The sequence below is a fragment of the Podospora pseudocomata genome (genome assembly GCF_035222375.1).
Source record: "Podospora pseudocomata strain CBS 415.72m chromosome 1 map unlocalized CBS415.72m_1, whole genome shotgun sequence".
Classification (NCBI taxonomy): domain Eukaryota; kingdom Fungi; phylum Ascomycota; class Sordariomycetes; order Sordariales; family Podosporaceae; genus Podospora; species Podospora pseudocomata.
Window position 1 is genome coordinate 408,861 of NW_026946363.1, and position 23,545 is coordinate 432,405.

At 55.1% G+C, this 23,545-nt stretch overlaps 9 protein-coding genes across 9 annotated transcripts; 7 read left to right on the forward strand and 2 right to left on the reverse strand.

Annotated features, from left to right (window-relative positions):
- Positions 1–667: 667 nt before the first annotated feature.
- Positions 668–2,920, forward strand: QC762_103920 (uncharacterized protein; the record flags this gene model as incomplete). The annotated part of the gene is made up of 3 exons (XM_062884785.1): positions 668–1,375; positions 1,598–2,496; positions 2,549–2,920. 3 exons carry the CDS (start codon positions 668–670, stop codon positions 2,673–2,675), a joined length of 1,734 nt encoding a protein of 577 aa, XP_062747683.1. The 3' UTR covers positions 2,676–2,920.
- A 6,458-nt stretch (positions 2,921–9,378) lies between these two features.
- Positions 9,379–10,355, forward strand: MED8 (mediator of RNA polymerase II transcription subunit 8; the record flags this gene model as incomplete). Its single annotated transcript, XM_062884786.1, has 2 exons — positions 9,379–10,160; positions 10,220–10,355. 2 exons carry the CDS (start codon positions 9,379–9,381, stop codon positions 10,353–10,355), a joined length of 918 nt encoding a protein of 305 aa, XP_062747684.1.
- A 1,264-nt stretch (positions 10,356–11,619) lies between these two features.
- On the forward strand, positions 11,620–12,021 carry QC762_103935 (uncharacterized protein; the record flags this gene model as incomplete). Its single annotated transcript, XM_062884787.1, has 2 exons — positions 11,620–11,777; positions 11,946–12,021. The coding sequence occupies 2 exons, from the start codon at positions 11,620–11,622 to the stop codon at positions 12,019–12,021; spliced, it is 234 nt and encodes a 77-aa protein (XP_062747685.1).
- A 455-nt stretch (positions 12,022–12,476) lies between these two features.
- On the forward strand, positions 12,477–13,976 carry QC762_103940 (uncharacterized protein; the record flags this gene model as incomplete). Its single annotated transcript, XM_062884788.1, has 1 exon — positions 12,477–13,976. The coding sequence occupies one exon, from the start codon at positions 12,477–12,479 to the stop codon at positions 13,974–13,976; it is 1,500 nt and encodes a 499-aa protein (XP_062747686.1).
- A 1,017-nt stretch (positions 13,977–14,993) lies between these two features.
- Positions 14,994–15,904, forward strand: QC762_103945 (uncharacterized protein; the record flags this gene model as incomplete). Its single annotated transcript, XM_062884789.1, has 4 exons — positions 14,994–15,073; positions 15,153–15,414; positions 15,498–15,568; positions 15,638–15,904. The coding sequence occupies 4 exons, from the start codon at positions 14,994–14,996 to the stop codon at positions 15,759–15,761; spliced, it is 537 nt and encodes a 178-aa protein (XP_062747687.1). The 3' UTR covers positions 15,762–15,904.
- chk1 (Chk1 protein kinase) lies at positions 15,862–19,242 on the reverse strand. The gene is made up of 3 exons (XM_062884790.1): positions 18,216–19,242; positions 17,903–17,979; positions 15,862–17,833 (listed from the first exon to the last, which is right to left on the reverse strand). Exons 1-3 carry the CDS (start codon positions 18,216–18,218, stop codon positions 16,201–16,203), a joined length of 1,713 nt encoding a protein of 570 aa, XP_062747688.1. The 5' UTR covers positions 18,219–19,242; the 3' UTR covers positions 15,862–16,200.
- On the forward strand, positions 18,100–19,762 carry UBC11 (Ubiquitin-conjugating enzyme E2 11). Its single transcript, XM_062884791.1, has 3 exons — positions 18,100–18,882; positions 18,944–19,276; positions 19,339–19,762. Exons 1-3 carry the CDS (start codon positions 18,773–18,775, stop codon positions 19,439–19,441), a joined length of 546 nt encoding a protein of 181 aa, XP_062747689.1. The 5' UTR covers positions 18,100–18,772; the 3' UTR covers positions 19,442–19,762.
- RPL31B (60S ribosomal protein L31B) lies at positions 19,558–21,012 on the reverse strand. Its single transcript, XM_062884792.1, has 4 exons — positions 20,662–21,012; positions 20,462–20,552; positions 20,324–20,398; positions 19,558–20,172 (listed from the first exon to the last, which is right to left on the reverse strand). Exons 2-4 carry the CDS (start codon positions 20,549–20,551, stop codon positions 19,969–19,971), a joined length of 369 nt encoding a protein of 122 aa, XP_062747690.1. The 5' UTR covers position 20,552; positions 20,662–21,012; the 3' UTR covers positions 19,558–19,968.
- Positions 20,471–23,194, forward strand: RAX1 (Bud site selection protein, Revert to axial protein 1). The gene is made up of 3 exons (XM_062884793.1): positions 20,471–21,650; positions 21,711–22,398; positions 22,451–23,194. The coding sequence occupies exons 1-3, from the start codon at positions 21,481–21,483 to the stop codon at positions 22,685–22,687; spliced, it is 1,095 nt and encodes a 364-aa protein (XP_062747691.1). The 5' UTR covers positions 20,471–21,480; the 3' UTR covers positions 22,688–23,194.
- Positions 23,195–23,545: the final 351 nt, after the last annotated feature.

Consider the following 23,545-nt stretch of genomic DNA (forward strand, 5'->3'; position numbering starts at 1 on the left):
GCAGGTCCACTATCTCTCTTTCCCCCGTCCGAATGGTCTGCTTCATGGCAGCGGTCCCCCCGAGCTCCTTTTTTTTTTTTTTTTTTTTTTGGGGGGGGGGTGTGTGCTTGCGCATTGACAACTTGACAGGAGGTTTTTGGAATGCTTAGTACTGTGAAATAAATTGGAGTGCAGCGCCCCGTCCTGTGCTTTTCTCATCCCGTCTCTCGATGGCGCAATATCGATAAGCTGTCCCACGATTGCGTCAAAGAAGAGCGGTTGCGTGATCTTGCGAGCAATCTGACCTGCCATCTACACACACTTTCCTGAGACGTTTATACCCCCCTTTCACGTTCTTCGTGGGGGGTTCTCTTTTCGTTTTCCCCCCTTCTTTTTCTACGCTAGTTTGTGACATATTTCCCCCACGGGAACAAGAACAACGCCACCATCGACATTCAAAGAAGTTATTGCCTATTCGGTCCACTTACACACGGTTGAAAGTTTCCTAACTTGATATTGGGCAAATTCTTGGCGAGGCTTTCTTACGCAATTCTAGAGGCCACCACATCTCTAGGGCTGAGTTAGATACTTTGAGATACGTGCGAGGACCACAAGCAAACCCCCCAGAAGCAAGCTTATTCACACACCTTGACATCTTACTCGTCGAGAGAGACATAGATACATCACCATGTCACCCGATCTCAACTCCCTCCCCGGTGCTGACAGCACCCCATCACCAACACCACCACCACCAATCAACAGCACCCGCGGAACAACAGCTTCCAACAGCAACGGCTACTACTTTCCCAACGGCCACCATGATGGAGAAAAACGCCCCAACATCCTCTACGTCATGGCCGACCAGCTAGCCGCCCCTCTGCTCAAGATGTACAACCCCACCTCCCAAATCCTCACCCCCAACCTCGACGCCCTAGCTGCAAAATCAGTTCAGTTCGACTCAGCCTACTGCCCCTCCCCGTTATGCGGCCCCTCAAGAATGAGTATGATCACGGGGCAGCTCCCCATGAAGATAGGAGCGTTTGACAATGCCGCCCAGATATCAAGCGATATCCCGACTTATGCCCACTACCTTCGGCTGAAGGGGTACCACACTGTTTTGGCGGGCAAGATGCATTTTGTCGGGGATCAGCTGCATGGGTACGAGACGAGGCTGACGAGCGATATTTACCCGGGGGATTTTGGGTGGGTGCCGAACTGGGAGGAGCCGGAGACGAGGCTGGAGTGGTATCATAACGCGAGCAGTGTACTGCAGGCGGGGAGCTGTGTGAGGAGTAATCAGCTGGATTATGATGAGGAGGTTATGTATAGGAGTAGGCAGTTTTTGTATGATTTTGTTAGGGAGGGGGAGGAGGGGAGGAGGCCGTTTGCTTTGACGGTGAGTTTAACCCTGCGCCATGTTCGTGTCTCTGTTTCGGGGAGGGGGGAGGGGTGTATGAGTGACCCCCACGGGACCCGGGAGGGTGGTTATGATGTGGTATGCATGATGCACTGCACATGACTACTCGGCCAATGACCGTTGGGTCGCAGAGGGGGGGGGGACAATATGGGGAAACGACTGGTCATTCCAACTACACGGTGTGCTAACGTCCACTCTCAGGTCTCCCTCACCCACCCCCACGACCCCTACACCATCGAGCAAAAGTACTGGGACCTCTACGAAAACGTCGACATTGACCTCCCCCGCGTGACCATCCCCCAGGAAGACCAAGACCCCCACTCCAAACGCCTCCTCAAAGTCTGCGACCTGTGGGACAATCCTTTCTCTGACGAGCAAATCAAGCGGGCCCGGAGGGCGTACTACGGCGCCGTCTCGTACGTCGACGACTGCCTCGGCCAGCTCCTCACCCTGCTCAAGCAGCTCAAGCTCGACGAGGACACGATTGTGATCTTTTCTGGCGACCACGGGGACATGCTCGGGGAGAGGGGGCTGTGGTACAAGATGTCGTATTTTGAGAACTCGGTGCGTGTGCCGCTTCTGGTGAGCTACCCGAAGAGGTTCGAGCCGAGGAGGGTGAGTCAGAATGTGAGCACGTTGGATATTTTGCCTACGATGTGCGATTTGGTGGGGACGAAGCCGTGGGCGTTGTTGCCGATGGATGGGAGGAGTTTGCTGCCGCACCTGGAGGGGAGGGAGGGGGGGCATGATGAGGTTTTTGCGGAGTATACTGGGGAGGGGACGGTCAGGCCGCTGATGATGATCAGAAGGGGGAGGTGGAAGTATGTGACTTGCCCGGCGGATGGGAGTCAGTTGTTTGATTTGAGGGCGGATCCGCTCGAGTTGAGGGATTTGGTGAAGGAGGCGGTGGTGAGGACGGATGAAGAAACAAAAGAGGTTTTTGAGGCGTTTGAGAGGGAGGCGAGGGAGAAGTGGGATTTTGAGGGGATTACGAAGGAGGTGTTGCATAGTCAGAGGAAGAGGAGGTTGGTTTGGGGGGCGTTGACGAAGGGGAGGTTTGAGAGTTGGGATTACAATCCGATTGATGATGGGAGGGAGAAGTAAGTTCTTCTCTCTGGCGTGATGAGGATGTGTACTAATCTGTTGTGATAGGTATATCCGGTCGCATATTCCTCTGGATGACCTCGAGAGGCGGGCGCGGTACCCGGCTGTGGATGAGTCCGGCCGGGAGACAGGATCGAGGATCGTGACTGATCAAGCTGGATCTCACGGGCAGTAAACTCTGTCGACATGTGCTGGTGGCGCTTCAACTATTACGACGGTGATGAAGAGGATGTGGTTCAACCCGGTTTCTCATAGCGAGTTTTGCTCTTGGGTGCACGATGGAGGTTCAAATGGTTAAGGTGGACGATATACGCGAAGGCATCTTGGGACATGTTTGATTTGGCGAGCGTGCTAGCATTGCTCTTTGTCAGTTATGCTGATCAAAAATACAACCGATCATGCAATCTGCACTGGTAGACCGTACATGCATCAGCGTTGATGATGTTGAGAGCAACCATTGAGAACCTTGATGAGCTAGCTGCCTGAAAATAAAGTGGGCTAGAGATCTGCGCTAGCCAAATAAGGAAGCGACAACCCGGGCCTGTGCTCAAGCTCCCCCGCGCGCGCAACCTTTCCCTGAAAAATATTTTTCTAGGAAGAATCGACCAATCAGGAGCTGGTTACTCCTTCCAGGGCCTTGGAAGCCCTCTTGTCTGAATACCCTCATCACCTCACCCCCCCCTACACAAGCCGCATCCCCACCTACCACGACAACGATGGCCTCGACGGCCCCAGGAGGCTACCGCCTCTCGAACAACTCGAAGCACGAGATCTACCTAGGCGTCTCCGAAGCCTGGAAAGCAGTGCTTTTCGACAACAACGTCCCGGCTGAACAAGCCACGCTCGAGCAGCGGCGACTCGCGGAAGAACTAGTCGCTAAAACCCACGCGAAAATGACGGCACCAGGCGCCCAGACCCCCAACTGCCTGTGGAACTGCGAGGGCTGCCTGGCCTGCGCAGGCTCCTGCTACGACGACCCGTGTCGAAATGAGCAATGCCCCTCACACGCGGACCGCAGGGGAAGACAGCCTCTTCGCCGACGAAGCCGCCCTCAGAAGGGACGAAGAGATGGGAGACTCCTCCCAACGACCAGACCGACCACTCCCACCCCGACCGGAAGGACCGCAGGGACACTACCTCCTCACCCACTGCCGTCGCGCCCACGCAAGACAACGGCCCCCCCGACGACCCAGACAGAAGCTGTCCCCCTCGGACTAGATAGGCCCAGCGCACGAGGCCTCGAGGACAGCCGGCATGCCGGAAGACCCCCTCTAGACCCAGAAGTAGAGGCCCTCTTCAGGGACATGGACCACGACAGAACACAAGCCCTCCAAAGGCAAGAGGTGCTCAGGAACATGGCACAGAGCCTAAACGGCGCCCTGGCAGCCGAACTGGCCGGCCCGCAGGCAGAATGGGCGTCCTTTTGCAAGGAGAAAGTCCTTTGGCTCTTTAGGATACTTAAGGACATCGACGGCACTACAGGAGCCCCCGGCTCAGCGAGGAGCGCCTGGTCGACCAGCTTCGACTCTAAGAACTCCTCGACAAGCACGACCAGGAGCACCAGCCCGACGACAGAGGCCCGGGGCCCCTCAAAGACCCCCAAACTCGCCAAGACCCCGACGGGCAGCAATGCAACCAGCGTCACGTGGGCCCAGGTGGCGACGAGCGGGGCCAGCAGCAGCCAAGCCGCCAGCAGCGCGCGGACAAGTGTCGCCAGCCTGACTGCCCACGCCCCCGATCCAACAGCGGGCTGGAAAACAGTGGGCCGCAACAACAAGGCCAACCGAGAAGACGACCGCCTCTTCGTAAGGCTCCCCGACGGCCACCCGTGGAGACAGGCATCAGCGGAGGGCTTCAGAGTCGCACTCTGCCGACAGCTCGGGGCCCCACTCAGCCTCATCCGCTCGGCCAAACAAGTCGACACTGGCTTCGCGATCGTCCCAGCCGACAAGAAGGCGCGGACGCAACTACTCGCCCTAGCGCCAGCCCTAACCACACACGGCGCGAAGCTTGACGAATCGGCCACCTGGCATACCTACGTAGTCCCCAGGGTACCGAAGACGGTCAACGGCCCTGACGGCAGCATCGACACCAACGACCTCATGGAAGACGAGATCCTCCGGGCCACTAAGGCCAAACCGGTCTCGGCGAAGAAGTCGAAACACGCCCTACCCGACGACACTCACGCCGACTGGGTCGTATCCTTCATCAAACCCGTCCCTGACCACTTCAGACTCTTTGGCAGCCCGCCGGCCAGAAAGATCACCAGAAGTGCAAAAGCCAACCAGTGCTATAGATGCCAAGGTTACCACGACCCACGCATCTGCGATAGACAAGCCAGATGCAATAACTGCGGAACTGATCACCCACCAGGGCCCTGCGCCAGGCCACCGAGATGCGCCAACTGCCACGGACCACACAAGGCAGACTTTGGAGCGTGCCCGGCCAGACCAAGGACGGAGGGGGGGCGTCCTCAAGAAACCAACCAACAGGCAGCTCAAGGCCATACGCAAGGTAGGCGAGGCCCTGTACGCGGCGGCACACCCAGCGGAAGGAAGGAACACCGACCCCCAACCCGCAACGACCAACCCCCCGGCCACAGAACCATGCCTGTGAGACCCAGCGAGCCCAGGAGAGCGGCCAAAAAACGGACGAAAGTCCGGGCTCTCCTTCTTACAGGCCAACGTAGCCAGAAGACCAGGGGCACACGACGCCCTCCTCAATATGGCGTGGGAAAGGACTGCCGACGTCATATTGGTACAGGAACCATGGGCACGAACCCAGGACGGCAGAAGAATGACCAAAACCCACAGAGGATACCAGCACTACACGCCAACAGAAGACTGGAATGCGGGACCCCCCAGGGCGATGGTATACATCAAAAAGACACACAAGGGGACCCAACAGAGCCTGGGACACGCGGGACACCGCGACGCCTGCGCGGTAGAAGCCCAAGGGATAGTCTGGGTCAGCCTATACAGGGACAGACTTGGCGACGACGAGGTGCTCGACCTGGTCGAAAGCTGGCACCCCGGCAGACCAGCGATCATAGGAGGCGACTTCAACGCCTACCACCCTACCTGGCAACCGGGAAAGGAGTGCCCGGCGGGGAGACGAATAGCTGGATGGCTGGAAGACCGCCTCACCCTGGCATCGCTGCAGGGACCCACCAACATACACGGAAACACCATCGATCTGGTCCTCTCAACGAGCACAGAGGTAAAAAGCCTGGGTGGACGAGGACACCTACACCGGATCGGACCACTACACCCTGGCGGGGACGGTACCACCAGCAAGCCCACAGGCAACCAAGAAAGGTAGACCCTACGTCCCAGCCAAAGAGGAGGATAGGGCGCTCTTCCGCTCCCTGACTAGATGGGGCATGACACAAGTACCGACGGTAGCACACACAACCAAGGACCTCGACCACTGGGCCCGCTCCCTACAGAACGCCCTCGTAGGCGCGATCAAGGGAGCGGGACGCCTGAGAAGACAAGCAGGAGGCACCACACAATGGTGGAACGAGGAGTGCAAGGAAGCACGCGTGGCGCTACAGCAGAGCCGCAACGACCCCACACAAGGGGAGGAAGACCGGAAGCAAATACGCAAGACGTTCGAGACAACGGTCAAAAAGGCAAAAGAGAGCACTGGCAACAGAAGCTCGAGCAAGCGTCCTCGAACAAGGACATCTACGCAGTGGCGGCATGGCACAAGGCAACCGACACCTTCGCCCCCCCGCCGCTGGTCCACAGGAATAGGACCTTTACGGAACCGGGGGAAAAGCTAGAACTACTTAGGAAAGAGGTGGTTGAAAGATTCGGAGAAGACGGGGACACCACAGAGCCTTGGGTTCTCGCCCAACCCACCGACACTATACAATGGGACAACACGATCTCCCCGGAGGAGGCAAGGAGATGCACAATCGGGACCACAAGCACAGCTCCCGGCACAGACGACGTCACGGTAGACCTACTACGCGAGGTGTGGCGGGAGATAGGCGACAACATCACGGCCCTCTTCAGACAGTGCCTCCTCTTAGGGCACCACCCGCCCCGTTTAAAGAAGCGGAAACGGTAATGCTCAGGAAACCGGGCAAAGACAACTATACCACGGTCAGAGCGTGGCGCCCGATCGCCCCTCCTATCGTGTATAGGGAAGGGTCTTGAAAGACTGATAGCCAGAAGGATAGGCTTCACCGCAGTCAACCAAGAAGTGCTCGGCCCCACCCACATAGGGTCCCTCCCGAGGAGGTCCGCCGAGGACCTCGTTCTGTGCCTGGTACACGACGTCGAGAGAGCCTGGGGAAGGGGTAAGGCGGCGGCGCTCCTGACAATGGACGTACAGGGCGCCTTCGACGCGGTCAGAAAGAATAGGCTAGCAGGGAGGCTAAGGCAACAAGGCTGGCCACTGAATGTCTGCGAATGGGTACACTCCTTCATGTCACACCGGAGCTCAGCCATGAGATTAGGAGACTGCACCCTCCCCCCTAGAAGAGTGGCATGCGGACTCCCACAAGGGTCCCCTGCCAGCCCGGTCCTCTTCGCACTCTTCCTACAGCCACTGGTTAAGGAGCTGGCCGGGGCGTCGGCGTACGCAGACGACCTCGGACTGCTGGCTGTAGGCAAGAACGCCCAGGAGTGCGCGGCAATACTGGAGGCTACGGCCGAAAAGGCGGAGGCCTGGGGCTCCAGGAATGGCGTCGAGTTCGACCCAGCCAAGTGCGAGCTACTACACCTTACGAAGAGCCGCGCAACCCCCCGCAGTAAGGATAGGCAATACGGAGGTGACGCCGAAACAGGAGGTCCGATGGCTGGGTTTCTTCCTGGACCCCAAACTCAACTTCAAAGCCCACGCCAGTCGGTGGGCGACGAAGGCACTGAAAATAGCGAACCACCTGCGAAGGCTGAACAGGGTGGCCCGGGGCACCCCACCAAGAGCCACGGCGGAGGCGGTCCGGGCGGTGGTCGTACCCACGGCGACGTATGGGGCGGCGACGTGGTATACCGGGGTAAGGCAGGGAGGACAAACGAATGCGGTCAACAAGGCACTTAAATGTGCGGCCAGGGCGGTTGTCCCGGTCTGGAGAACGACCCCCCTGGGGGCGATCTTCCGCGAGAGCGGGACCCCCCCCGCCGAAGTGGCGCTCGCCCACGCCAGAATCTCGATGGCGGCACGGTTCAAGAGCCTCGACCCCCGCCACCCACTGGTCCTCCGGACCCGGCCGATGCCGGAGCCACCCAGGAGGGGCCCCCGGGGGCGTCTCCCGGAGAAGCAAACCAGACTGGAAACACTCGCGACCCTACTCCCCGACTGCCCCAGGCCGCACCTGGTGCAATGGACCCTACGGCACCCGGTACCTCTGCCAAGACCAGAAAACAAGGAACTGGGCAAGAGACTCCACGAACAACTGACACTCCTCGCCCCTAGGGACGAGATCCACCTGTTCAGTGACGGATCGAAGGCAGCCCCCGCACGAGGACTACCGAAGAGGACGGGCTGGGGCTACGTGGCGTACCAGGATGGGCAGAAGCTACACGAGCACCACGGAAGGCTCGGGGAATCCGAGGCCTTTGACGGCGAAGCGGTTGGGGCGGCACACGCGGTGGTGTGGGCGCGCGAATACATCAGGGCGGGGGGGCAAGACCCTCGGCGGTACGGCTCTTCATCGACAACTCGGCGGTACTATACGGCATCACAGGGCGCCCCTCGGACAATTCCCAGGAGGCGTTCAGGGTTATAGGATACGCGTGGAAGGACCACCACCTGCCCCCCCTCACGGTACACTGGGCCCCAGGACATATGGGGATCCAGGGGAACGAGGAGGCCGACGTTCAGGCCGGCCTCGGGGGGGCGCTCCCAGACCCAAGATCCCCCCCCGCCCTGACCGCAGTCAAGGCAAAGGCCAGGGCACTGAAGAGGGAGGCGTGGAACTCGTGGTGGCTGGCGAACAGGCCGACGCGATACGCCCAGCTAATGATCCGGGACCAGGGAAACGACCCCCGGAACTCACGCTCGCAAGAAAGACCCTACACCACCTCCTGGCGGAGAGGACGGGACACGGAGACTACGAGGAGTACCACCTACGCTTCGGACACGACTCGTATAGGACCTGCCGCTGCGGCCGACCCACGGAAATCGGGCACTTCGCGGAGTGCCCAGCGGCGCGGGCCAGGGGCACTCTGAACAGCGAAATGCGAAAAGCGCTCAGGAGGCCGGATAAGCTCCTGGGAAAGGACTGGAAGAAATACGCCGAGTGGGTGGAAGGCTCGGGAGTGTACGACCCAGCGGAGGAAGAAGAATAGGACACGTGACCAGGCCCAGATTGTAATGGCCTGAGGAAACAGCGGAACCACAGAGGAGCCGTAAGCCCTCGGGGACCAGAGCCCTGAGGCAGGCAGGCCTCTCTCCTTTGTAAATAACTCTCTTTTGTGACGCGAAACGCCCTGTCAGCTAGTATTAGCAGTAGTATTAGAAGCTTGGGCCGTCCACATCCCCAAACGGGGGCCAGGCGAGGTAGGCTCGGGCACGTGACCCCTCGGGGCCACGCGCCACAGTTCGACCCGATTGGACGCTAATAGATCTCTCTCTCTCTCTCTCTCCCCCGCGCGCGCGACAGAATCGCGAACTTAACCATCATCAATTGCGCTTCTCAACTTTTCCATATTTTGATCGCAACAACAAAATCCCGACTGTAGAAATCACCAACTCTCACCACCAATATCTAACCCTTCCCACATTCAAGTCCACCCCCACTTTACCAATCCGCACTCATCACCTTTGATCTCGCGCAAACAGCAGCGCGAAAGCGCAATACCCAACTTCCCGCGACAGCAACACTCATCCACTGACCACAACTACTTTTCCCTCAACCGCCAAAGATGGCCTCCCTAAACCTCCTCCCCGAAGACCTCAAACACCTCGACCTCCTCCGCAACCGCTTCGCGACCCTATCTCTCAACCTCTCCAACGCCCACCGCAACATGGCGCTCACCTACCCCCTCCCCTCACAAGAATCCCTCCAGGCCTCAGCAGCAATAATCCACACCTCGCTGCTATCCCTCCAATCGATCCTAACCGACAAGTCAGCCTTGTTCCACCGCATCGCTGTCCACCCGTCTACCAACTTCCCCGGGCGCACCCAGCTAGACTTTTTGTCATCGATGCTAAGAAAAAAACCGGAACCGGAGATCGAGACGAAAATGGAGATGGGGATGCAGAGGGCGAGGGAGGTGGGGGTTGATGAGGCGGTGTTGGCAGAGATTGCTAGGCGGAACAAGAGACGGGAAGGAGGGGATGATGAGGATTATGAGGATGGGGGTGGTGGTGGTGGGGGTGGGGATGGGGACGAGGGGGAGGATGAGGAGGCGAATAATGAGAAGTGGGCGGATTGCTGGTTTTTGTTTGATAGGGGTTTGAAGGAGTATATTAATGTGCAGGAGGGGAGGAGTTATACTGTGGAGGAGCAGGAGATGGGGATTGAGAGGGTGAGGACGGGGTTGAGGAGGAATTTGTTGGAGGAGGAGGAGGAGGAGGAGGAGGAGGAGAGTGATGATGAGGAAGAGGATGAAGATGAAGAAGAGGATGAGGATTTAGTTATGATGGATGGGAGTGGTGGGGGGAGGGGAGGGGTGGGACAGCAGGGGGTTGTGCAGCAGGCGAGGTACGTGGTAGGCTTCATTGACATGTTCTTGGTTATTTTGCTAATCGGGTGGCATCCAGTGGAAATACGGGTGTGCAGCCAGAGCACTTGTTTTGGTTGTATGCTAGGGGCAGGACAGATCTACCGCCGAGGATAGAGCTCGAGTCCAAGAGGGCGCCTGCGAAGGGGCAGGTGAAGAGACTTCCGCCTAGGTAGTGGGGTGTGTTTCTCTGCTCTTGGTTTTGGGAAAGGGGCGGCCGTTTATATATTCATCTAGCATAGCGGGGAATGGGACATGGTGTTTTGGCGACAGGTGCGTGGCTTTGATGGCTGATGGCTGTGGCTCTGAACGCCCCTTTCGAGCAGGAAGGTTTCTTCCTCCCGAGGTTAAGTCGGGTGTGGACTGGTCATGATAATCAAAGGAAAATACCCAACTTCGAAGTCGTGCAATTGCTCTTCAACAAGACTTTCAATGCTTCGCAGGAGGATTGTCATGTCATAGAAGCAGTATGCACAACTAATGTATGGGAATATAATGATTTGTCTACCCAATGTAAAGACATACATACTCTGCCGACTTTTGTGTTACCCCGCTTCCAACGGTTGCCCCCCAACCTAGGGATTTGAAGATGCCCCCGCAGCTTGAGCTTGGCTCAGAACCTTCTTGGCAGCTGGTCAACTTGAGATACTTGCGCATGTTCACATATCAACAGGATCGCCTGGGTGCATCCTTGCCTTCTTTTCGGAGTCTTTGCGAGCGATTGCCTGGGCTTAGAGAGCTGAGGCTGCACATTAACCCTGACGAAGAGGGACCCGTGGGTTCAGACTCGGATTGGTGGTGGGGAGAGGTGCTGGATGATAGTTTCACTGAAGAGCAGGCGCCGATACAGGCACGGAGATGGATGTGGGTTGATTGTGGACTCAGACAGCTGAAGGGGTTGAAATATCTTGAGATAGCGGTGGGTATGTATTCCACGCTGTCGGAAGCTGGGAGAAGCAAGTAGGTTACGCTGTTAGAGCAAAGATTGAATGATAAAAGGGAGGAGGCGCAGAAGGTGAAGGTTGCTCATGTCCCCCGTACCATCGGGTCCAGGTGGGTATGATAGAATCAGATATAGTCATCTGTTGTACTCTTAAAATGTCAACACACACTACAGTAGAAAAACCGACAAGGGCTGGCTGGGCTGCTTGGCAATATGACGTAAACCAAGCCGGCACACACGTTCGAAACATTCTCCGCCGCAGATCTCTGGAGCTTGTGCGTGTCCCAAGGCACAGCCTGCAACTTGGCAACAAACAACAACAAGCATGAGAATCGAACTGGCGAAGATGCTATCTTGCTCTGCTGGCCACGCTACTTCAGAGGAGAACGGCTTGCTGTTTTAAGAATTGTCTGACCCATCATGAAATCTTTTCAGCTGTCAGCGGCTAGAACCATCATTGGAGGCGTTTCCTCATGTGGCGTTTCCGAAATTGTTGCATGTTCAGCTCCCTGCATCTTCCTGTTGTTCTCCTGGGACCTGCAGTTCAGATCAAGCTTCACAGGCCGATCCGTTCCCCTCCTCTCCTGGAAGCCCCTGCATGTCCGACGGAGTCTTTTGGGCCGTCCTCTGAGACCTGGGGGAGCTACACCGCCGGGTGAGGTGAGGCAATGGGTCGGTCGTACCTGCCTGCCTCTTCTGTTTTTTTTTTTTCAGCGTTCAATTACTAGGTGCTCGGTGAGACACAATACGCCGACTTTGCTGCTTGCCCTCTCACAAGCGGCTTTCGCTTTTATTGTGTTTGCTGAAACTCATGCTGGAATAGGGCAACGCAACGACACGCGGATCAGCCAAGGGCCTGGAACATCTTTTCCAAGCTCGGTAATCTTGCCAACCCCTGATTCAGCAAGCCTCGAGCCTGGGAACGTCACCAACAACGGCTGCCATGAGACAATGGTCCCTAGAACTAGCGACGAATTAGCGTGACGGTCAATCGGTGCACCGCACCTTGTCATATCAAATCCCCAGGAAAACAAACGTTACCCACGCCTGACACCGCCACCCGCTCTCCTTCAAAACACACCTCGTCCTCGGAGCTCAGCTTGGAGCTCCCCCCTTCTTTCCTCGTCCTGGGCCTCAACTTCGTACATACACACGCACACAAGCAGCCACCTTCCTGTGGCAGCCCTCTACCATCTGACTTTGTAGACTTTGACAGTCGCTTTGATACGGAATTTGCCACCAGTGTATATCATCACATCACTCATTCAGTTCAATCTTCACCACACCATCAATACCGCTTGTTTTATTCCCATTTCCAACCTCAGGGCGGCGGCCCAAGCCTCTCCCCACCAAGATGTTATCACCGCCCACCGCCAGCCTCCCCAGGCTTTTCCTCCCTCGCCAAACCCTCTTCAAAATCCTCCTCGCCCTCCTCCCCTCATTCCTCTCGGACCGCCTCTTCCCCGATCATAAACCAACTTACCGCGTCCATCCAACCTCGTACCTCGACGGCCTCCGCGGCATCGCCTCCATCATCGTCTTCTTCTGCCACTACACCGAAAACAACTTTTCGGCCCTGACGCCCTCCCACGGCCTCAACGTCGACCGCCCCTCGTCTTTTATTCAACTACCCTACTTCCGCATCATCTTCTCCGGCAGACCAATGGTGCACATCTTTTTTGTCATTTCCGGCTTTGCCCTGTCGTACAAGCCCATCAAGGCTCTACACGCCCGAGACCTGGACAAATGCTACACTGCCCTTGCGTCGTCCACGTTCCGTCGAGCGTTCAGGTTGTTTGGACCGTGCGTGGTGTCGACGTTTATGGTGCTTTGTCTCCGGCAGACGGGGTATCTGGGTCCGGCGCAGGAGACGCTGATGGAGGAGGTGTGGAAGTGGAAGGGGGCGGTGTTTCACCAGATTACTTGGGGGTGGGACTGGGATAGGGATTTGAAGCCGGCGTATGATATCCACTTGTGGACGATACCGATTGAGTTTGCGCATTCGATGTTGTTGTTTATGGTTGTGCTGATGCTCAGTCGGGTGAAGCTGCATGTGAGGATGGGGAGTGTGTTGGGGTTGATGGGGTACTGTTTGATGTGTGGGAAGTGGGCCGGGTTCGAGTTTTTGGCGGGTTTGTTTTTGGCTGAGGTTTTCGTGCTGAAGCAGGAGGGGAAGAAGCAAAAGGAGTGGGAGGGGGAGAGGGAGGGGACCAAAGAAGGGGGGATGGTGATGGGGCCGGGCATGTTGGTGAAGGGGTTGCAGGTGGTGATGATACTGGTGGGGTTGTTCATTGGGGGTTGGCCGAATAGGAGTGCGGATAAGACGCCGGGGATTAGCTGGTTTCTGGAGAGGACGCCGTTGCCGTTTGCGGAGATGGATCATTTGGCGCCGCAGAAGTTTTGGTTTGGGCTGAGCGCGGTGTGTACGGTGTGGGCGGTGGGGGAGCTGGATTTTCTGAGGAGGTTCTTTGAGGGGGGACTGGCGCAGTATTGTGGGAGGATCAGTTATGCGATTTATATCATGCATGGACCGGTGATGGATACCATCCAGGCGTCGATTCTGGGGCATGTTGATATCCCTGCGAGGGGGAAGCCAGGGGATGCGAATTTTAAGGAGGCGCTTCCTGCTGCGGGTGTAAAGGGGTTTTTCGGGGTGAAGACGCCAACTCAGATCACGTTGAGCTGGTTCTTTGGGATGTGGATGATTGGGCCGTTTGTGTTTTGGGCGGCGGATGTGTTTTGGAGGGTGGTGGACAACCGGATTGTGGACTGGGGGAAGAGGTTGGAGAACTGGTGTCTGGATGAGGACACTGGGCCTAGCCCGAGGTCCCAGGGGTATTCTGTTGCTGCGTGAAGGCTTTGCAAATGTTTGGGACCAGGGTGAAAATATCATGGGAGGTAGGTGCTTTGATGGGTAATTATTAGCAGGCGGGGCGTTGTTGGGAGGAGTTGGACTGGCTGATGATTATTTTCTCTTATGTTCTTTTCCCGCTCTTTGCTAGATTGGCGGCTTAGTGTTCTATACCCAGACTTCGTTGTTCACAATACAGATTTGCTTGTTTTATGGCTTTGGAGAGAAAGATGGAACAAGAGATGTTTGAGTTTTGGGATGAAAGGTCTCAACTGTTGGTGAATTTCTTCCAAGCAAAAGGGCGAGTTGAGATCCGATATCATGTGACCACGCGAAGCTGACCTGCGGTTGGGTGTGGTTGTCGACGCGGGGGAGGGGGGTGAGTCACGGTTGTGCAGGTGGGTCTTTATTAGGAAGGAGGTATGACTGCATTGGATATTGCCTGGGGCAGGTCAATGGGATGATATAAACATGTCTGAGGGGCCTCAGGCTGTATTTTTTTTTACTTGAAATCTTTTGTTCTTGGTTCATCGGAATCAATCAATTGATGAGGTTGAGAAAGAACCAATTTAGAAGACTGAATACGACCCCTCACTTTGCTACAGTTCTTTATTCTTTCCTCCTCTCTCCGGTCTTCGGGCACGGCACACGCCATCAATTGAAGGATAGCCGTGGGAAACCGCTCTGATCCGAAGGGGCGTTGTGTTATTGGGATTGAGTGGATGAGATCTTGGGGTGTAGATTCAGCTTTTGACTTTTGGGTGTAGTAGGTAGTTGGGGAGGTAGGATGTTTATATGGGATTTGTTTCCTGCTTTCATGTTCTGGTTTATTCCCTGTTTTTGGGTCACTTACACCTTTGTCACAGCCTCACCTCATAACCTTCTAACTCGACCTTCTCACACAACCTTCTCCCAGCAACCCCCCCATCTCAAATACCGCCATTGAACCATCACCCAAACCAATTAACTCACATAATCCTCATACCAACCAGTCAGTCCTCAACTCAACCCAAACCGAAAATGAACGCCTCCTGCCAATGCGGCTCCATCCGCTTCAAAACCCCCCTCCCCAAACCCCTAGCCTTGTATATCTGCCACTGGTATTTCCTCTCCCATCCCCCACCCTCCCCCTTTTTTTTTTTTTTTTTCTCTCTTGGTTTTCTAACATTAGCAAAACAGCATAGCCTGCCAAAGACAAACCTCCTCCGCATTTGGCGTTTCGGCCATCTTCCCCCGCTTCTCCCTCCCCGCCAACCTCATCCAACCACCGCCCTCCTCACCAACACCATCCTCGGTCTCGTCATCAGGGAGTCCGCCAGCTGGATGTGAAGGGAGCGGGAATAACCTGCTATCAGTCTACTCACGCGCAACAACCAACGGGCAGACGCTGTACTGCTATTTTTGCAAGAGGTGCGGGACGAGGTTGGTGCATGATAGTCCTGTGAGTTTTCCTTTACCCCCAACAAAAAAACATGATATGGGTTTCACGGTTGCCTGCTACGAACGTGGCTGACAAACAATCAGAACAAAAACGTCGTCAGCGTCAAGGGGGGTTGCCTAGAGGGGTTGGATTGGAAGAGCGCGATTCACATTTGGTATGCCACCCTCCTTCGTAACATTCACAGTCGTAAGGGGCGGTATCTAACGGGAAGATTGCCATCTAGGACAAAATCAGCCATGGTGCCAATTCCAGAAGGCGTGGAATCCCACAAGGAGGACTGCAAGGACCCGGAAGAGTATGGTGTTTGTCAGGAGGAGTTGGATCAGCCGCCGGGGGGGAGTTTGTGAGTGATTTCGTTGACAGCAATAATCGGAAGCTGGAAATATAGGTCAGGAAAAAAAAGGGAATATGAATACACCACTCGGTTTCAAGGTGAGGTCAAAAAGAATACCAAAACTAAATGCCACGTCTGTTTAATACAACCCTGCCATGCTTCGTGCTCATGCTATGCTGCAATTATATGCCATGCTCACAGACCAAAAAAAAATGCTGACTTATCAAAACACACTCAGCACCCCGACCCAGCCCTGTCTGTCTCTTATATATCAGCCATCCCAATCCTCCAAGCTACATAAATGATCGTCATCCCACCGTTCATTAAAAAAAGAAGAAAAAGTCATCCCACCCTACCATCCCATCGCCATTTCCTGTAATCCGCAAATCACATCAGCAACAACACAATTCCCAAAACCACCCCAAATCCAAAGGAACAAACACGGTTATCCATTACTGTGAACTCCCCCCATCCCCACTCCAAACCCCCTCCTTGCACAGCAGCGCCACCTTCTTGAAAAACCTCCGCCACTCTAGCGGGTCACCCTTCACCTTGACAAACCTAACCTCGTGCAGCACCACCTCCTGGCCCTCCTCGTCAGACATGCTCGTCATCAGCCTGTACTTGTCCACCAGCACCTCCCCGTGCAGGCTCTGGTTTCTCCCGTCCACCGTCTTCACCTTTAGCGTCGCCACGTGGTCCGACTCCGGGTTGACACTACCACCGATTTGAGCCGGTTGCGGCACGTTGAGTTGGTGAAGCGCGTCGCTGAGCATCTGCACGAGCAGCACCGGCGGCATGTGCGAGAAGAACCTTGTCAGCGAGTATGAGGGGATGATGTCCCTGAACTGGCGGGCGTGCTGGGTCAAGGACAATGGGATGCCTGGGATCTGCGAGAACTGGCTCATGGACGGGTCATCCGACAGAGCGGAGAGGGCGGCCAGGGCCAGGTTTCGGTTGGGATGCCGGCTTGATGGCGGAGGAAGGATGGAAGCAGCATCGCGGGGAGCCAACGGCTGCGTCGAGGAGATGATGGCGTGAGTACCCAGTGTTCGGAGAGTTGGCCGTTCCCAATCGAAGGCTGCATCTGTGATGGGAGTTTCGGGTTGGGTGGCTGGGAGTTTGGTAGTCCACGAGCTGGAGGGCTGCGAATCGAGGTCCATTGCTTCTGGTTGGGAAGCACGCTGGGAGGGGGTTGGCTCTGCGCTGAGATCAATGCGTAGGGCGGCCAGCATTTTGGTGGCCAGAGCCAGAGGATCTGACACCTTGCCGTCGGCGGCGAGGAGGGGGTTGTGACGGGTGTACCATGGGTGCTGGCGAATTTGAGCAAAGCTAAATCGTCTTTGAGGTTCAATGTTCATCATGCCTCGGAGGAGGGATAATGTGTTGGGGGGAATCCTCTGCCATAGCTGATCTGTACTCCGCCCATGCGTCCGTACGTACTCCTGAAACTCCCAACTTCCAGTTGTTGGCTCGTCCCATGGTGTGTTGCCCACCAAAAGCACAAACAAAATGACGCCACAAGACCAGATGTCGACCAGATCCGCCGAATATTTCTGCTGGTCAGGCGACCTCTTATCTGGTCTGGCACACTGCAGTACCTCAGGGGCGATGTATGGGGGGCTACCGCACATGGTGGCCGTCTGCTTCCGTACTCCCTTGTACTCAAACATGGTCGACATGCCAAAGTCGGCAATCTTGAGGTTGCCTGTGTCTGACAAAAGAATGTTCTCGGGTTTGAGGTCCCGGTGAGCTACCCCCTTGGAGTGCATGAAGCTGACACCAGCGATTAGTTGCAAGAAGTACAGATGCGCAATGTCTTCCTGAACGCCGACGTCCGCCTCGATCTTGTCAAAAAGATCACCTCCTTCGGCAAACTCCATGGCGATCCATCTCCAGACGGCATCTTCGCCAGTAGCGAACCACTCGATGATGTTGGGGTGCTGGCCGATGTGAGAGTGCAATGACACCTCCATGGCGATTTGCTTGGCTGATATCCGCCCATGCTTGACAGCGTAACCCTTGTGGATCAGCTTGACAGCAAAGACTGGTGTTGGTGCATCCAGAGGAATCGCCTTTTTGATGCTGGTTGATCAGAGTCAGCTGGTGGGGTCCTACCCTGGTGTAAGTGAGATGGGTGCGGGAAGAACTCACGATGCATATGCGCCCCTTCCTATCGTCTTGGAGATGATGCGGAAGGGCAAATCGTTTGGAAGCGGATCTAATTGTGACTGTTGCATTTTTGAGAGCTGTTTTTAGTTGATGTGATCCGAAACTGATGTCCAAAGTTATGGCGATGGAGGTGTCCCAGGCAGCATCGCGGGGTATCCCTTGAGCCAGAAGTGGTATTATTCAAAACAAAAGGCAGGGACGGGGGTATCAAAGAAAGAGTACAAAGATACAAGGCAAGTGAGGAAGGCTGAGTTCAATAACAAGCCGATAGTAAGCGGAAGTAAGTTGCACTCACCATTTTCTGAGTGCTGTTTGGATGAAATATGACGCGTCTTATAAAGTTCGCGTACCCGTGTAAAGTGTATTTGTATCTTGATGCGCTCAAAGAGTGGAGTGGCGGGCAAAATGTTTTGGCTGGGCACAGCAGCCAAAGGCACGCTCTGATTGGCTATGGCACAAGGGTTGCGCCCGGACCAGGCCGCTCTTGGCCGGCAGTGGTTGCTAGAGAGTCTCCAGCTTGTTACCTAGCGGGCTGGTGGGGGCAGGCAAAGTTGGGTCTTTCTTGTAAACATTCCTCTTGGGCTCTATGGCCTTCAGACGCCGCTCCGCCAAAACTCCCGAGGCGCCTTCCATCTCTTTCCTGAAAGCAAACACCAACCTCCTGCGCACCATTTGACATCATAACCCCTCCAATTCCTACGAAGCTGACGCCCCCGCTGTTGCAGGTACGCAATCGACCTCTCTTCCAGACCAGCCTCTTCTGCATCGACCCGCTTGGGTATATTAACCTGGATCCTGTCGCAGCATACGCCGAAGACATTCTTTACTCTTACGCCCGTCTTTGTCGACATCATGTCTTACATGGATGACACCCAGAACTCGGCCCCTGGAAGCCTCCCAGCCAGCAAGGCCGCCACCGGTGCTGCTACAAGCAAGAAGGTCAACGAGAATGCGACGAAGAGGTGAGCGTCGCGTGGGCGGTGTGGTGGAAGACTCATCATGGCTGACAACATGGGCCTGAAGACTGCAGAACGAGCTTATGCAAATGATGACCTCACCTGCCCCTGGCATCTCCGCGTTCCCCTCGGCCGACGGCAACCTGCTGTTCTGGCGCGCTACCATTGAAGGTCCCGAAGACACACCATATGCTGGCCTCAACCTCAAGCTCAGCTTCGAGTTCCCTGCCAACTATCCATACACGCCACCCACCGTACTTTTTATCACCCCCATTTACCACCCCAACGTCGACTTCTCTGGCCGCATCTGCCTCGACATTCTCAAGGACAAGTGGACGCCTGCTTACAACACTCAAACGGTGTTGCTGAGCTTGCAGTCTCTCTTGGGCGAACCAAACAAGTAAGACCATGTGTTCTGCCGATATCTGGCAAGGAAGTGTTTGAGATTGCTAACAGAAACAGCGCTTCCCCCCTCAACGGCGAGGCTGCCGAACTCTGGGACAAGGACCCAGCTCTTTTTAAGACCAAGGTCATGGACCGTCATAAGGATATTGAGGAGGACTGAATAGACAAAACTAATCAATGAGTTTACGACACACGCATTTGCATTTTCTTTTTGCTTGGGGGAACGGAGTCATGACGGCGTGTTGGCTGTTTGTTGTCAAGGTGGAAATCAAAGGCGTACTTGGTTCCTGAAGTTAAGGATTGAATTCCAGGGGGGGGTTGGTACATGGATTTCTCGCATCGGCGCTGCCTGCTTGCAGAGTAACTCCTCAAGTACATCGAGCATTGTTTTTTGCAACGGACATTGTCGTCCACGAGCGTATCACTTTGAGATATACACTCCAGCGTATCACTCTGAACAAAGGTTTCTTTCCCAACGCAAGCTCCAGCTCCAGCTCCTTCACATGTCGTTTGGGTTGGTTTGGTGAATTGGTTTTTTGGTATCGGAGGTGCCGTTTTTACGAACCCATCTATTCGTAATAGGAAGCTAGAAGCCATGCGTAACTCCGTAAAATCCCAATGCCGCCCTGAACCCGAACCACGGCCCGTCCTCAATCCCACTTTTTAATTGTTGCCGACAACCAAAATTTACTCCTCAACAACGACGGTGTGGAGGCCCTTGGGGTTCGTGACGTTGACGGCCTGGACGTAGCTGTAAAGCTTCTCCTTGGCGCCCTCCTCGTCGTTACGTTTCCGGGAGATGCGGACGCGGAGTCTGTAAGGAACGCCCTTGACACCCTGCTCCCAGACCTTCTTGTTCAGCTGGGGGTCGAGGCGGACATCGGTGGTGCCCTGTAACATGACATCTCAAGTCAGCTTTTCTGTCCTATGCCACCACACACACTTATCATCCGGAATCTCGAGCTGGGCAGGGCGAGTGGTTTCGTGTGCCGTGAACGGGAAGTCGTCGGGATAGTGGGAAGGTTTCTGCGGTCGAACGTACCATGGCCTTGTAGGCAAACTCCTTGATCTCCTTGATCGCCTTGGGAGCCCGCTTCTTGAAGGTCACGCCGTGGAGCTGTCCATCGAGTCAGCAATTCAATTCTTCCATCGACTATCGCCCTCGTTCGACTTGACATACGCGCTTGTGGAGGTGGATGGTGTACTCGCGAGCCACAACGTCGGCGATGGCCGAACGCTGGGTCTTTCCGGAGGGCTTGGTGGACGACATTCTGGTGGGAGGTGAGTTAGCCGCTGCACAGCGTCTCTGTTGGTTTCTGCAATGGCGAGCAGAAAATAAATCGAGTCGAATCGAGGGGGAAACTGCCAGCAATTACGTACTTCGGAGACGTGGGATCTCTTGCACTCGGAATCGGGTTGAGTGGTGTCGTGAGGTCGCGGGCTTTTGCTGGGTTCAATAAACCTACCTCTGGGGAATTTTGCACCTGGTTTTTCCGCGAATTCTGTCTGGTGCGCCGACCACTGGGCTCAAGTCACTCGCGTAACTGCCCTAAAGTGGAATGGCGCCTGTGCTCTTCCAGCCCCACCTTCACCTTCACACCGCCAAGGTTCTGGCGGTCGGTAGCCCACTGGCGGACAGCTGCCCAGGTGTCATCTCGGAATGGGCCAATCATGACTCCACAGCCAAATCTCACAAGATGAATTGGCGCTGGAAGCTTGAGTGGAACTCCTGCTCATCAGACTCTCATGCGTGCAGGGGCAGCCGTGCGCCTTGGAAGCTCTTCATGCCAACTCCTGCGCCCGCCTGTTCCAGGTCTCAACGACATTCCATCATCGCCAGTCTTTGCGCGACCTGACACTGTTCCCTGGTGCGCTGAGCGCACTTGTCACTCTTTTCGTACGCCCTCAGCAAATTCGTCCTAATTTTCCGCACTACCTCATCGACCGACCCCAGCTACCCCGGCGACACTTGAAAGTTACCACTCTACCCGAGCAACATCCTCAGCGACCCTCCCTGAAAAGTCAATTTACGCGGTCACCTCAAAACCGAGCTCTTCCAACTCTCCAAGGTCAATTCACGAATCACACCCCGAACTAGCGACGCCTTTCCCCAGACCACGCAAAGCTCCGTTTGACGCTGCGATCATTCTTTTAATCATTTCCTGTCGACTTTATTAACGGCAAAGTCGACTGGCGAAAATGAACGACCCGATGGCATCAACACCCTCACCGGTGCCCGATTTGAATCGGAACCGATTACCTACCCTCTTCGAAGTCTTGAGTCGACGGACATTGCCCCCTGTCGATTTGTTCTCCTTTTATATTTATATGCGGGACCAGCAGCGCTCTGTCGACTATCTTGATTTCTGGTACGTTCACTGGGGAGGGCGTTTGTAGCACGAGTACTGTTTGCTAACAAGGGATCATAGGCTTGATGTCGCCCAGCACATGTCCTTGTGCCGCCACTATGTTCGGGAGCTGCGCCGATCAGTTTTGGTAGGTACCCCAGATTTGGACAAGACGTCCAAACGATCTTCGGCCATCTTGGAAGGCCTAGGTGACCTAAACCACTCGGCCGCTGGGCCGTCCATGTACGCGACGGAGAAGGAAAGAGATCAGGATGCTCAGATGTCAATGTTTTTGCGGGAAGATAGGAACCCCCACGATTCACCACACAGCAGCAATGGGAGACGCGCTCGGGCAAGCACCAACCTTAGCAGCACCCCTCGCGAACCTAATACCGACTCAAACTCTCCGGCCCACACAGTTGCCCGGCAAGATATCAGAGCTTCCGCCGAGAAGATCCTCTACACTTTCCTTCTTCCCGGTGCGGAACGCGAGATAATGCTCCCGGGTTCAATTACCCAGGATGTAACGACAGCGATCGAAGAGTTCGGGCGAGATGACCCAGAGGTTTTCGATGTGGCCAAGGACTACGTTTTCCAAGCGATGGAGCGAGATGCGTTCCCCGGCTTTCTTAGAATGAAGGCCCTTGGAAATCTTATCCCACCCACACTGATCATGAGGCTCATCTTTGGCTTGGTCTCCATGTTTGGCGGTTTCTGGGCTGCGTTCATTTTGATATTCCTCAATAAGGACCGAATGACTCGCTGTTGGGTATGTATCACTCCTTTCTGCATGTACGGAGCTCAGCGCTAACACCCTTCAGCTCATCCTCCCCTTCACACTAGGCGTGTACTTTCTCGCCTCCTACCAATACTCACTCGACCCAGTCCTTGCCCTTCTCGGGTTCAGCGAGTACACCCCCTTCAACTTTTCCAGAATACGAGAACCATATGTCCGAAAGCTCCTCGCCCGACGAGCCATCATGGTACTCGCCGTGACATTGCTCGTCGATGCCGCGTTATGTGTGCTGTTCATCCTGGTGCCCGGCAAACGACTCTGAACCCCGAGCGAGAAGAACATTTCGGGAGTTTGACCAGGCTGGTTTCCATTCTCACTCTCGAAACCAAAGTACACGAAAGAACAGCATAGCGTAGCATCTTCGAAACCACCATAATCCCACGGCCGCCAAAGCAACTCTTACGAGATATATTCCGTCCTAGGGTAATGGATTTAACGAGGCAGGAGCATTTTCTTTTTTTCTCGTATTTTTCGTCGTCTTTTTTTCTTCTTTTTACTGGCTTTTCCCTTTTTTTTATGACGAAGTTATGAGGTTCTGTAGCCAAACTAGGAAATACTAGTTTCAAAAATGGGTATTTTCTCCTCGGGAGTGCTTTTTATTTTCTGATTTATGGAGGGGTATGGATGGCCACATCTGTAGTCTCTGTCGCTGTCGTTGTTGTTCTTCATTTCATCACATTCATTTCGCGTACCAGTTTTTTTTTAGAGAGCAAATCATGTAACTTTTTACTACTAGGGCAACAACAAATGGGGGGATGAAAGGTGGGTTGGGGGTGCAATGGAAGGGGGAAAGGTGCTTAAGAGTAGGGGGGTATTCGGCGCTGGGCTAAATTTCAGGTGTTCAGGATAGTGAAACTTTGCATGCTTTATTGTTTTATTTTTTTTCCATATCTTCCTTTGCTTTGTTGAGAAACGGGGGTGGGTGGTGGTTGTAATGTACGATTTTTAGAGAGGGTGGGGGATCGGATAGTAGCTGAAGAAAAAAAGATTTGAATACAGGATTGCTTGGTGGTGATGAGATGTGACGGCCATGAGGCCCGACACAGGAAGCCCATACTGCGGACGAGAAACAGAGATATCTGTTGCTCCGAGCCAAGGCCCTGATATCTATCTGGTGGTG